This window comes from Pectinophora gossypiella, chromosome Z (assembly GCF_024362695.1).
Source record: "Pectinophora gossypiella chromosome Z, ilPecGoss1.1, whole genome shotgun sequence".
Taxonomy (NCBI): Eukaryota; Metazoa; Arthropoda; class Insecta; order Lepidoptera; family Gelechiidae; genus Pectinophora; species Pectinophora gossypiella.
The window spans coordinates 6,677,504-6,692,141 of NC_065433.1; the positions used below are offsets into that span (position 1 = coordinate 6,677,504).

General features: G+C 39.6%; 2 protein-coding genes across 2 annotated transcripts; both read right to left on the minus strand.

Annotated features, from left to right (window-relative positions):
• Positions 1–867: 867 nt before the first annotated feature.
• Positions 868–11,413, minus strand: LOC126380797 (alanine aminotransferase 1-like). Its single transcript, XM_050030406.1, has 10 exons — positions 10,683–11,413; positions 10,038–10,127; positions 9,471–9,565; positions 8,646–8,836; positions 7,807–8,009; positions 7,162–7,290; positions 5,505–5,711; positions 3,862–4,005; positions 2,089–2,203; positions 868–1,050 (listed from the first exon to the last, which is right to left on the minus strand). Exons 1-10 carry the CDS (start codon positions 10,905–10,907, stop codon positions 902–904), a joined length of 1,548 nt encoding a protein of 515 aa, XP_049886363.1. The 5' UTR covers positions 10,908–11,413; the 3' UTR covers positions 868–901.
• Positions 11,414–11,516: 103 nt separating this feature from the next.
• On the minus strand, positions 11,517–14,517 carry LOC126380795 (ADP-ribosylation factor-like protein 5B). Its single transcript, XM_050030403.1, has 5 exons — positions 14,174–14,517; positions 13,437–13,645; positions 12,961–13,086; positions 11,946–12,055; positions 11,517–11,801 (listed from the first exon to the last, which is right to left on the minus strand). Exons 1-5 carry the CDS (start codon positions 14,217–14,219, stop codon positions 11,753–11,755), a joined length of 540 nt encoding a protein of 179 aa, XP_049886360.1. The 5' UTR covers positions 14,220–14,517; the 3' UTR covers positions 11,517–11,752.
• Positions 14,518–14,638: the final 121 nt, after the last annotated feature.

Genomic DNA, 14,638 nt, shown 5'->3' on the forward strand with positions numbered 1-14,638 from the left:
TAGGTCAAAGATAAATACGAAATTCTGATTACAAAACAGTTTTATTTTAATAAAGGATGTAATAATAATAAGTGCGACATTTTGTCACGTATTCCATGACGTCACAGGTTGCTTTGTCATACGAATTCGTATTAATTTCGTATTTTGACGTTTAGTTAAAAGTGAACTCATTTGACTAGTTGGAAACTACCCTTTGTCAACCACATATATTTTATTCGATTACACTGTTTGCAACGTATATCTGTTTGCTTACTGCTTGATTGTTCAGCGTCTGTTGTCGTAAGGACACGTCTACTAACATAAACAACATTCTAACTAATAAGGGGAGTTCACAGTATACTTTTTCTCAAATACTATTCCGTTTTTGAGATATAACGCGTAGAGTGGGGTGCGTATATGTTTGTATAACAATGTTTCAAAGGCTGTAACTTGACCCGTAACAGTGTCCAGTACACAAGATATATAATAGCCGATATCAACACTTAATTAAAAGTTCATAAAATAATAAAGGGAGGTCTTTTGCTTTCTCGTTCGGTGATTGGTCGATTCCGTCTCCTCGCTTTTTGTGGAAATGCGAATATAACGGTGCAAAACATCATCATCAAAAGTTCGCAATTTAAAGTTCATAAAATATTAAACAAAGGAAGGTCTTTAGAAACGTGTTTTTTTCAACATATTTGTTTTGGCTATATTCTAAACACGTCAGTACATACTAGTGGCAAAGGATTATAAATCAAATGTTTAGAAACGCTTCTTCCTAGAAGAAATTCCTTTACTAATACGTGTGTATTTTTTAGATTTATTTAAAATGTCAGTCGGCAAAGTGAGTATTATTATAAATAATAATAAAATGCTTTTATTAAAGGTAAAAAACCAATAATTTATTATGACGACGGGTGTCTTAACAGTATTCCTTTATGAATTTGTTGTGGAATTTCCTGAAGACATCGAGCATCTCCATGAGCAGTTGGTGTTGCGGCAGAATGGTGGTCCGGAAGTGGTACGTGTCTGGACGTTGACCGAACCCGGACCCCGGCATTACACAGACACCTACACAGAGAAAATAATATAAACTACACGCAGAGACAACACAAATGAACAGCCTTTCGATATACTGGTGTCTATGGGTGGGTTTCCATTACACAGAATCACACCCCGGACACTTCATACAAAAAAACTCATTTTACACAGACACTACACATTGACGTTATCGTACACGCGCAACTGTGTGTGTGACGCCTGAGGACTACTAATTAAAATACCTAATTTAACCAGCTTGATTTACTTAGATGCCTAAGTACGCAAGAAGCTTTTATAACCATCAGTTACTATCACAAATTAGAATTTTCGAAAGAGTCTGAATGGGTGTTATAAATTCAGTAAATAAATAGGCAGTACACTTAAAAATTCACTGAAGTAATTAGGATTGCATTTAGGTATAATTTTATTGCAATTATTAGCATATTTTGATAAACAATCACCATGAAAAATTAAGTAGACAAAGACAAAGGGATTTACTGTCATAATCAAATAAAACAAATTAAATATTCAAATCGGACAAAAGAACGTCGGCGTCTAATTTTAAAATTCGAACGTATGAATATACCCGCTGATAAAAACTAAAGCACGACCGAGCGGGATTGAGGTAAACTTAGCTCAGCTGCTGAAGATGAGCGGAGATTTGCCGTTCTATACGTAGTATTATTTCTTATTCTACAGAAGTAGAACGGAACGGAGATGTCCAGAGACAGGGATCCACCGATTACCGCGAGTGAGATATCGCTTTCTCGTTCGGTGATTGGTCGATTCCATCTCCTCGCTTTTTGTGGAAATGCGAATATAATGGTGCAGATTATTTCTCATAATAAAAATCTATTTTCATTTTTGATACTCAATATTATGAATATACCCGGTGTTAGTGACATCGTACCGAAAACTTTGGGGGATGCAAAAGTATGGAACTGAAGAATCACTAAAATTTTCATTAATTTTCCGACAGGAAAGTCCATTTGATATCAACTTAGAATCATGGTCTGAATCATTCCCCTCAGTATTCGTTACGATGTCACTAACACCCTGCATACAGACCAGCCTCTTCCAGCAGTTTGCAGGCGTAGAAGACGTCTGGTGTCATACCGGCCTCCACGGCTGCGTCGACGGCGCGCGGCGGGAGAACGATTCTTGGGAACGCGTACAGCGCACCCTGAATACACAAATATGTACAATTTAAATATTCAAAGCTATAGTATCAAATACTAAAGGGGATATGTTGATATTAACTCAGAATAATGATAATAAACTTGCGGCACGATGGGTGGAGAGGATGGTATCCCGACGTAACAAAAACTTTGAGGGGTGATTGAGGCCATGATTCTGAGATGATATCAAGTGGAATTTTCCGTCGCTAAAGTATGGAATTGAAAATAATTAAAAAAAACACAAAAAATTTCAGGAATATTCAGACTGAAAATTCCACTTGATATCAACTCAGAATCATGGTCTGAACCATCCCCCTCAGTATTCGTTACGGTGTCACTAACACCCATACCTACTTGTATGGCTACCGTATGGACTTGTGTGGGGTGTAAGTGACGTCGTAATGAATACTGAGGGGGATGATTCAACTGATTATTCTGAGTTAATATCAAGTAGAATTTTCCTTCGCAAAAGTATAGAATTGAAAATAATTTAAAAAAAAAACATGAATTTTGCGACGAAAAATTCCACTTGATATTAACTCAGAATCATGGTCTGAATCATCCCCCTGAGTATTCGTTACGATGTTACTAACACCATGTATATTGTAGTTTATTAATAACACTTCTCAAACAAATCCAGAATTAGAGGGCACGGCCAGATCTATACAGTATAATATATTTATGTTGTTCTTATGAAGGTCGGGGATGCAATAAGTCAGTGTAAAATGAAAGGAAATGCGGAATGGAATGAGAATTTCGTAATTTAAAATGATTGACGGTCAGAACGAAAGGCCAGTATGTGCAGAGTTTGTACTCTGCTACAAACTCGCCCCCATATCCCTAATGCCGTAGGCCGCGTCACAAGACAACTTCCTTGAGGTCCTGCGATGTATGTTATGAACCGTACGGCGACTAGTAATCAGAATCATCAAACAAAATGGAAGATCCCTCTGTCGGTTATAACGACGTACAAATCAGGCTACAAACTCCTGAAATAAATAGGTACAGTCAGTAGACTAAAGCAGTTATTATGGGTGCTATCCATCCCCTCCTGCCCGTTGCGTCAAGGTCATGAGTTCGCGCATCGAGATAGGGAACAACGACTCTATTAGGCTCGCTCGAGATCATGGTTACGCTCACCAATTTGCTAAACTAGTCAATGTCGATTGTCGAGCCCGTGACCTTGATGCATCGAGCAGGATAGATTGGCAAATGTAATAACCGTTTAACATAAGTATACAAACTTAACATGGCTCTAACAACGTAGATGCGGTCGGTTATTGATCTTACTACTCATGGTAAAAGAAAACCAGGTATGCGAGCCCATTGATGACGTAAGAGTTACTACAGTGATACCGTTAAATTGGTATCTCCAACATTCCAAGGACGTAAATTTCATTATTGTAAATTATTTAATTATTACTACTTGTCACATACATATATAAAAATAATTAAAAGTGTAAGTAAATATTTTACTAAAATTTCCTGGCAAAGTTAATATAAAAACATTGGTCGTGAGTAATTTATTTATTACGAAATGGCAACCTAGGGCGGGATAATGTCAGCTGGGCTAACCTTGAAATGTTAGCTGTCACTTTTGAGCATACCTGGTGTTATTACCCACACGAGAGAAGGAAAGAGCAAGTGGTCACTGGCCATGTACCTGCACAATGTTGCACTGGAACCCCGGCATGGAGTTGAATGTGCTGGCGATCATGTGCGCTTTCTGTTTCAACGATTCCTGCACAGCTATCTTCTCGAAGATCCACTTGCAGTACGACGGCTCACCAGGCATCGGGGGCTTCACCTGAACATAATGTATCTACTATTAATAACATACATGCATAAGATTACGCTTATTTCCCGTTGGGATGGGCAGACCATGAAATAGGGTAGTTTCCAACTAGTCAAATCAGTTACTTTTTACTAAACGTCAATACACGAAATTACTATGGAATTTGTATGTAAAAGCAACCTGTAACGTCATAGAAAAACGTGACAAAATGTCGTACTTATTATTGCATTTTTCTTTATTCAAATTCATAAGTAGCTTAAATAGATAAAACTAAAACTTTTTTTTTTTTTTTTTTTTTATTTATTTCAAAAATTTTGTACACACAGTGATTATGCTAACTAGCATCGTTAAACCATGGTTTGTGTCGATGCTAGGTATCTACGATGTCCGTCTTACGTTATACATAGATAAGTAGGTAACAAAAACTTGTTGGTAAGCAATAGGTAAACAAACATTTTATGCAGTTTGTGTCTCGGCTACGTATCGCAGAGCGCAAGCAAGTGATATGATAACTACATAGTTACAATTGTACCTATAAAACTTATGCCTACTGGCCGATGTGCATAGCAACACGGTAATGGTGGTGGCTGCGCTCACTGCTAAGCCGGACCCTCCCGCCTTCACCTCAGCCGCCGAGTACTCGGAACCGATATACAGGGAGGCCCAGATAATGTTAACTAGATACGTACCTACTTATTTTTAAATTATGTGGATATTTTAATTTTATTATTAATTATTTATTATTATTTAACCTGAAAAACTACATTTATATTTATTCTAGTAATATTGTTTATATTTTGTAGCAATTATATAAATATTTTGTCACCTTTAGATCTGTCTTTATTTAATAATCTGAATTTCATAATTTATCTTTGACCTAGGAAACTACCCAATTCCACATACTACGATCCTATACAGTAGAAAATTTAAAGCAACAGTCCTAACGTTGCACAGTGACGGTGACTTCGCTAGTTCTTACCGTAAGCCGTTAGGGCTGCCCTAAACGGCTTACAGCCATTTCGGCTACAGTGAGACTTGATGCGGGTCAGTGTCCGTTTCACACGTAGTATTATACTCGCGCTCCGTCTTTCGAGATTAGCATGAGAAAGCTACTTGTAGTAACGCATACCTTTCTCATCTCTTCGTCCGAAGCGCTTCGTATAATTATGATCGAACTCCACTTACAGGTAAGTTCGCGTTTAATCACTAATTATTCTTTATTTTATGTTATGGGCGATTATCGCTATCCCTCTCTTCGGTTACATTGTTTACAGTTTGTGAGGTTGGCTAGCCCCGGACACTTCATACAAAAAAGTTATCGTACACGCGCATCTGTGTGTGACGTCTGACGCCCATTCAATTGAAGGCTAAAGTAAGACCGAGGGGGTGAGGTAAACTAGCTCAGCCGCTGGTGGGGAGTGGAGATTTGCCGTTCTATACGTAATAATTAATTACTCGATGCCTCGGGGCCCACGTTGCGCAGCTCCACTATATTCGGTGAGTGTACTAACCACGCAGTCGACGGCAGTCTGGCCCAGCGTGGTGGGGCACACCGACACGCTGATGGCCTTGTCCAGGTTGGCCCGCACCTCCGGGTCCACGTTGCACAGTTCCACCCACCCGCCGCGGAGCCCGCCCTCGCACACGTAGCCCTTCGATATAGAGTTGAATGACGCCAACTCCTGATCCTTGTATTCGCAACCCATCTCCGTGAGTACCTGGTCAGACATCTCACGTTATAAAAAGCCGGTCAAGTGCGAGTCCTTTTTTTTTGACGTGACTTATTGTAGATTTGCCGCAGATGACATTAACTACTTAGCCGGACAAATGGGGAGCGCTGAAGGCTCTCACCCGGTACAACGTTTAAGACAACAGGCCTGTGGTACCCAGTTGGGCGCGAACCTCGGCTCAGGGCGTCGTCTGAGAGGAAAAATATTTGAAAGAATTAATCGACCCTAGTGGGTCGATAGCGATAAGCGCTGAATGAGGGAAATCGTCGACCACGCCGGCGGGGTCGGTATCGGAGTCCTGAAGTGTTTGGTGTCGCGAGCTGATTGGCTGCCTCTATGGCTAGAGTAATCGGGTCGTCGGGATCGTATATTACGTCCTTCGGACGCCGATACTTGCGAGTCCGGTTCGCGCACCGACGATCCCGAAGTGTTAACTTTGCCGTTAAAAACTATTTGTCTCCATACATCAACACACACATAGGTCGCTTTTACCAACTGCAAATAACATTGTTTTAAGTTTACGCGGTTATTATCATAATTAAAACACATAATAACGGGTTCTTACCGCGTTTAAATTATGCCCAATGCCCATTTAAACGCGGTAAGAACCCGTTATTATGTGTTTTAATTATAACTGCAAATAAGTTTGTAATCACAAAAACATGTTTTTTTTTTGTGATGGAACAACAATTTTCGGATTTTTTGCCTACACCTACTTGTGCTGTAAGACTTTGGTTCTTCCTAAATCATGATTTTGGTCTATGGGAAGTACCTCATAGGTTTTTTTTCCCCCTCGAAATGTACGAAAATAAGGCTAAAAATGGTCTTTGGATTGCGTTGATATACCTATAAGCTTGATTTTTTACAGCTTCAGGGTACCGCAGATAAAATTTCAACTTGATATTTATACGCGTTCCCGACGTTTTGACAGACAGACGTACTTACAAAAAAAAATATACGGTCGAATTCAGAACCTCCTCCTTTTTTGAAGTCGAAAAGTGATCCTATAAGGGTTCCGTTTTTCGCCTAAAAACGATTCCATCTTTAAGTATCTTTAAATGGACGGCCTCCGAGGTCCAGTGGTTGAGCGTCGTGCTCACGATCCGGAGGTCCCGGGTTCGTATCCCGGTGAGGATAAGTCACAAAAATCATGTGATCCCTAGTTTGGTTAGGACATAACAGCCTGATCTCCTGATTGTCCACGTTAAGCCGTTGGTCCCGGTTACTACTTACTGATGTAAGTAAGTAGTCGTTACATGAGCCATGTCAGGGGCCTTTGACGGCTCAATAATAACCCTGACACCAGGGTTGATGAGGTTAGTAATTCACCTCACAACCCACACGATAGAAGAAGATTCAAATAGCAATATTGCGTTTTTACGTGAATTGCTATGATGTGGCCTTTTTAACGCCCTGATCTTCTTCCTTGAGACGTTACCTTCTTGAAGGAGTGGAACCTGCATCCCGGCGCGTACACATTGTCTTGGTGCACCTCGTCTGCAAAGATGAACAGGCCGTGCTCGCGGCAGAAATGAATGACGCGCTTGATGGTCTCATACGTCAAAACCTGGCACAGTGTAAACACAGCCTTAGACTATGAAACAAACAGAGCAGAGCTAGTGAAGGGCTCTGACGACTAAGTACCTCTGCTACCACAGTTAGTTGGCGTGATTTTGTCTTATATTGAAGTGTACCTTCTTATTTATACAGGTGTTAGTGATCGTAACGGAAACTTTTTGGGGTCATTCAGGCCATAATTCTGAGTGAATATCAAGTAAAAGTTTCCGTCGAAAATTCACTTTTTATATTTTTTAAATTATATTCATTTCTATACTTTTGCGATAGAAAATTCATGTTCTTTTGTGTTTTTTAAATTATTTTCAGTTCCATACTTTTGTAACGGAAATTTCTGAATCTCCCATCAAAGTTTTCGTTACGACGTCACTAGCACCCTATTGGTATATTCAATCTCCTTGTTTAAATAAAAATGAATATAGAATTATATTCATTAATTACATTCATTCTATGATTGTTGAGTGTCCTCCCACTCAAAAACACTAATCATACGTTATAAGAGGAATACCTGCCCAGTAGGGTTGCCGGGGTTGATGACGACGATGGCCCGGACGTTGCAGCGCTTGCTGGCCTCCTCGACGGCTCGCTGCAACTCGGGCACCTTCAGCCCCCAGTTGCGCTCCTCGTCGAGGAAGTAGTCCACCTGCACCAGCCCGAACTCCGCCAGCGCGGCCGAGTACATCGGGTACTGAGGTACCGGTACCAGCACGCCTGCAAACATCGGTTACCTGTAGGCACACACGGGACCCTTCATACAAAAATCCTCGTTTTACATAGACACTACACATAGACGTTATCGTACACGCGCATCTGTGTGTGTGACGTCTGACGCCATTCGATTGAAGACTAAAATAAGACCGAGGGGGTGAGGTAAACTTAGCTCAGCCGCTGGCGGAGGTATAAGGTCAGGTTCGGGACGAGTGAAACAGCCGAGTATCATCTCAAGACTCCTTTATTAATGGATCCTATCTTAGTCATCATACATAACTTATAAATACATATACTACTACACTACAGAGGTTTGTAGTAGAAGTATACATACATAAACTCACGCCTATTTCCCATCGGGATAAACAGACTATGGCACTCTTGCTTCTTCCATATACATCAATCGTTTTTATTCAAACACTTATGGTTCAGAATAGATCGTATAAAAAATATGTTTGAGAAAAATACATAAATAGCCTACCTATATACGTCCTATTATGGCCTCAAACTGGCCTAGGACAAGAGCCTACTCTGGTCGGGCCTGCCTTAAATTTTGCATCGAATTCGCAATTTGTTCGCTCAAGCAGTCAGCACCGTCCGAAGCACGCCGAGAGACATAATAAAAGAAAATGATCTCACCGGAAGGTTTCCCGTCGAGGTCGTTACAGAACATAGACAGACACAGCTTGATGGCTCGCGAGGCGCCAGCGGAGAGGCACACGTTGCGCCAGTCGGCGGGGCAGCTGTCACGGGCCTCGATGTAATCCGCCACGTGGCGGCGAATCACTTCGAGCCCGTGCGACGCCGAGTATGAACCCATTGATTTGCCGCTAAAAGTACACAAAAAGCTCACTAGTAACCTAGGTAAATCCATGCTTATACTTTATACGTACACACATAAACTCATGCTCATGATCTTTGATCCTGCGGAGCCACAGTTAATCAGAAGACAACTTCCATCTACTCATGGGTAATACAAAGTCCTAAGTAAATACGAGGAAACGGTTCTCACTTCGGACTTCATCTAAGGGCCATCAGAGAGAGGACACAATCCCTCTGCCGGTAAAAAAAACAACTGTCAATCTTTTATATTTGCTCCCAGTCCAGCAATTGCAATAACTTATGCAATATTTGATAATTTAATCATCAGACAAAATTGAACCTTATTATTATTATACCTACGACACAGACTCGAGCTTATACAAGGCGAACGGCCTCTGCGATCTTGCAAGATCTATTGTAACTATTTGTGACCAAATCCCCAATTTAAAGAAGTCCTCCTCTAGACCAATCCGTCAGATAAGATCCAGTGTCTTTTTGGCAGGATGTTCCATGACATCATGGGTGTCCATTATATGGCATCCCAGTGCCCGACTCCTGCTGTATATGAGAGCCTCACAGCTGCACTACAGGTGTAATCATCTTCCTTTAAAAAAAATCCGCATAGGTAAAATTGAACCTTACCCGCAGGAATCGAGGAGAAGCTGTGCGCGCTCCTTCACGTCGGCAGGGATGTGACTCTTCGTAAGCAAGTCTGGGAACGCTACGCACGCTACCACCTGCACGCACGGAAGTAATGCCCGTTGCACACAGAGCCGGGAAAGCGGGAAGAACGGGCTGGGTCGCTGATTTTGTTGGCATCAAATCGCGAACAAATCTCGCGGCCTAGCCTGCTTGTCTCAATGCCACGTGTGGGCAAATACAAATTACGTAATTAAAGGCACCTCTCGGTAGCTATTTTTACTGTTATGTTAAATATTAAATTGGTGGTTAAGTTGATCGGCTATTAGCCGTACAAAAACACCTCCACCAACTCGTAGTGGAGCAGCGTGGGGAGTATGCTCCATACCCCCTCCGGTTGATTGAGGAGAAGCCTGTACTCGGCAGAGCCACGTACAGGCTGTTTATGTTATGTATGATACGGTGCTGCATTTCATGGTTCTAAAAAATAGATTTGTTACCGTACTATGGAGTGCACTCTTCGACAATTTGTTTATTCCCTTGTTTAAAAGAGGAAAGTATGGAAGGTACCTGTCTGAGATACGTGATGGGCCGCTGGCCTAACGCGTGTCCGTCTCCAATGTTGGCCTTGATCACATGCTTAAACGGCTTCAGCGCACCCTGAAATGTAGCCATAATCTTCACACGAAACCTTCCTGTATAAACGCGAAAGTGAAAAATGCATGGTTCCAGTAGATAGTTCAGATTTTACATTCAAGCTCCACGTCCACGAATACGAGCAGTTGTTGGGTGCCCGTGAGGAATCGAAAGCAGGTTCACCACACCGAATTCTCGAACCATAGACATTGATTAGATGCAGTTGGTAAGGTTACCAAATAAGTGCTATATTGGCGATAGTCGACAAGTTGCGGATATCGGCTTGCGTAGGTATACTTCACCTTCACCAGCCACGCTCTTGTCGGTGTAGTATTCTCCACACACTATCTGACGCAAGTGGAATGGCGCCCAGAGTAGTCTATTTCTAAGCTAATAGGACTCCTGTCCTCCGCTTCTGAATAGTGCTGACAGATACTGCTGCCCTCTATCAGGTTCCAGTCCCTACGATTCGCCTCTTCCGTTCTACATTGGCGTACCGATAGCTCCCATCTCCACCTCTGCAACCGGTACACCTACACCAAAAAAATGTAATATAAAATAGCTTTGTAGTGAACATACCATGGCAAGTTCTTTCTCTAAGACCTCAGCTCGCTCAACAAGAGGCCCTCGGTCAGCACATTTCAGCTTGACGATGTTGGGGTTCAAAGTGTTCAAGGTAAGCGCCTTATTAGAGCGTGCACGTACGCCGCTTCGCTTCCACACGCGCGTCTCCTCTGCGCACCTCGCTGATGCTCCTCTCCACAACTGACTGGCACTTGCCGCTCTTATCTTCATTTGCGACATGACGGATCCTCCTCCCGGTAGGTATATTTATCTAAGAAACTTTAAACGTCGTCTCCCCAAACCTCACATACATAGCTAAAATTCAACCAAAAAACTACATGACCTACCGCGAAAATGAGCTCAATTGATCGTTCCCCCCTTTTGTTAACACTACGCCGATTGTGAATAAATAAATAATAATATAGTTGCTGCGATGATGCTTCAACGACTTAACTTTATAATTCAAAGAGAAGTTTTGTAGTTTATGGCATTATTAACCGCTGAGCAACAAGGAGAATATAAAACTACTTCAGGATAAAAGTATTTTCACTTACGCGGAGTAAAAGAATGGAATGACAAGTAAACCCCACACTTACGACTGTTCTCTTGTAAAAGGAGTCATTCTGCGAATTCACTCGTAGCACCCGACCTCACTGTTCCTGGTCAATCAGGGACTAACTGGGGAGAGATAGTATTTCGCCCCACTTGATCCAGGAAGAACGAAGTCTTTCCGTGGCCTTTGGCAAGAAATGTACCTAGGTTAGTATGTACTGGTTGGAACTACGCTCGCCATTATTTAAAATGTGTACAGTATTTGTGCAGGGAAACAGTGGAAATAAAATATTAAAATACCATGTATGTTTTATTTAATTATACATATTCCGTCATTTGAAACAATCGACATAAAATTCTGACAATTTCATTTAAAAACTTAGTCAATTAGTTGTTTTATTGTGTTAGACATTATTAAAAATATATTTCATTATCTAAATAATAGTAACATTAACATCCATACTTGCTTTATGCAATACCACAACACCCCACTGCACATAGATATACACTAGGTAAAGTAACGAAAGTTAATATCATTTCTTCTTAATTCTGCTTGCTATCCATTCTAGACCCAAATGTAACCTGGAAAAAAAAATAACAATTTTCAACACTGGTTGTCAAGGATCAACTTGGTTTTTGTGTATACCTAGATAGTATTTCCGTAAATCAAATACGGAATGATGCAATGTATTCGGTAAGTATATACATGTACACAGCAATACATACCCTTCCCCAGTTAGAGCACAGCAGGCCTGTATGTGCCACGGATGCTGCTTAATGGAAGTCAAGTCCAACTGTTGCGATATTTCCGCTGCACTCATGGATCCCTTAATGTCCTAAATTGAGCAGACATGTGTCAATTATTCGAGAAAATACTATTCTTTTTATAAATAACGTAGGACTGAAGAGAAAACAAACTTGTATCACACTTATGTTTAAGGAAGCGTAAAGATATTGCATCGACAAGAGGTAAGGTTTGATGATGATGAAGGCTTTTAACATTGTGTTAAATAAATTAACACAGTAATTTGACAATTTCAAACCTATTTTGTAATAAATTTATTTATAAGTTAATTATAAGGTTTATAAAGTAATACTAAAGCCAGTCTGGGCAAATACCTCCAACACAGAGATATTACAAAGATATCGGAATGGTGTACTCAAAGCAGGAAAAAAATAATATTTGTTTCGCTCTAATAATGCCTTAAAATTAAAAGAAGCAACTCATGTAACATTTGGCGACTGCACAGCACATATTGTAAACAAAAAGATTGACACAGATGTTGCATGTGTCCGTTCATTACGTTCATCTACACAAACTAGATGTTATTACCTACGAATATAATAAGTATCTTAATTTGTAATGTCGCAAGCAGCTGTTTCCCTATTCATTTTCCTTTTCCGTATTACTTTAAAATATTCCAATGCTTTGCTTAGATTACACATTCCCTTATATGAGCAAACATTTCGCATTAAATTCAACTCATAGTTTATAAAACTACTCATCACAGCTAGATTCTTAAAAAAAGTTTATTTCATTTACAATAACCTTAATTAACAATTATCAGGGTTGGAAGGCTCCAACTCAGCAGGTGCTAAGTAAGTGCAAAAACACCTGTGACAACAGGATTCGCTCCTCCATAGCCATTCTTAATTATACAACATTTACCGCTTATGTTGGTAGTTACTTTCTTTTTACAAGGCAGTTGAATTTTTGGCAATTGAATTGAAAAATTCTTACCTGTTTATTTGCAAAAACAAGGAGACAGGCTTTACTAAGTTCTTCGTGAGTCAGCATACGATGAAGCTCTTCTCGGCTTATACTCAAACGTTGTCTGTCAGTGGAGTCAATCACCATGATGATAAACTGGGGGAAAGAAAATGAAAGTCATAAAATAAAGAGAATAAAACCACATGCAATATAAAACAAGTCTGCAATTTAAGGCACAGTATATTTAAATAACAATAAAATTAACAAAGCTAATACAGTAATAACCAATTACATAGTTTTCCTTATTATGTCTAGTTGTAATATTATTTCTCACAGCACATTTTCTAGAGAATAACAGGGAAGACATGATCAGGTAAATCCTAACTGTTTGGATTAAGGTAGATAATTGTGTTTTAAAAATAATAGATAAATAATGTGAAGATCTTTGAGGTAGACAATGCAAAAAAATCATTTTTTTTTATTTTCTACACAAGGTTAATCATTACCTCACTATTTGTGTAGTAAGTATTCCACGCTGAACGTAGACTTTGCTGTCCACCAAGGTCCCACATAACAAACCTCAGGTTCCTCCACACCACCTCTTCCACATTGGAACCAATTGTAGGCCTTGTATGTACTGCTTCTCCCAAGAGAAGCTGGTACAGTATAGTAGTCTTCCCAGCATTATCTAGGCCAACCAGAACTAATTTATGCTCTGGAAACATAAGATTAAAAATGTGTTACAGTACAATTACATATTTACTATTTGAAAATCTATTACAGTATGTGAATAAAAGAAGTTAACATACATAATCAAAACACTTGTCTGTCTTCTAGGAACATTATTTAATTATCTGATCTATAGATTTGTTGCAGTCAGTTTAAAATAGATACATACATTCTCGAGAAGATCACTTATATTTTGTTAATAAATATCAATAGAAAGTGTAATTTTATATAACAGATGGTAATTTTATCGTGAGTATACGGAAAGTAAGATTATTAAAGGTCATAGCCTTAGAACAACTTCTAAATGTGTAAACTAGGTTAGCAAACTATAGTTATTTTGATTGGACTTTACAAACATGTACGTAAATACTTAAGGCAAATATTCTGGCACGCCAGTCCTTTTTTACGCAAGAATCCCATGAATTATTACAGCTATCTTATCATTTTTTATTGTCATGTCAACACGATACTAACACTGATATACTACGCCATATGTGTAAAACATAATACTTACCCTCATTCCCAAAGAGGCTCCATATTTTAGAAATTAATAAGCCCATTATAGATCATGTAATATGCGAAGACCAAAAGGGACAAAGGCTTGAAGGCAAACTACTTGCTATTTCATGCTTTCGTACACATAACAACAGTCACTATTATTTTGGGACGTATATATTTTGTTTCCCATTAAAAATACTCCGTCTACTAAAGGGTACAGTACAACTTGTTATAAAAATACGAATTTTTAAGAATACATTATGAAAAATATGTTACGCGTCGAACTCTCATGTTTGCAATGCGTTCCGTTTTACGACAAATTATATCACCTTTCGATGTTGCTGTTGCCACTCAAGTGAACGAAAGGAATGCAATGACATTCCATTTCATATTAAAAAAAAAACATGGCTTTGGAATATGGCATTTTAATCCACTTTTCTTTTATACAAAAAAATAAAATAATAGAAACTGTTAAATCTAA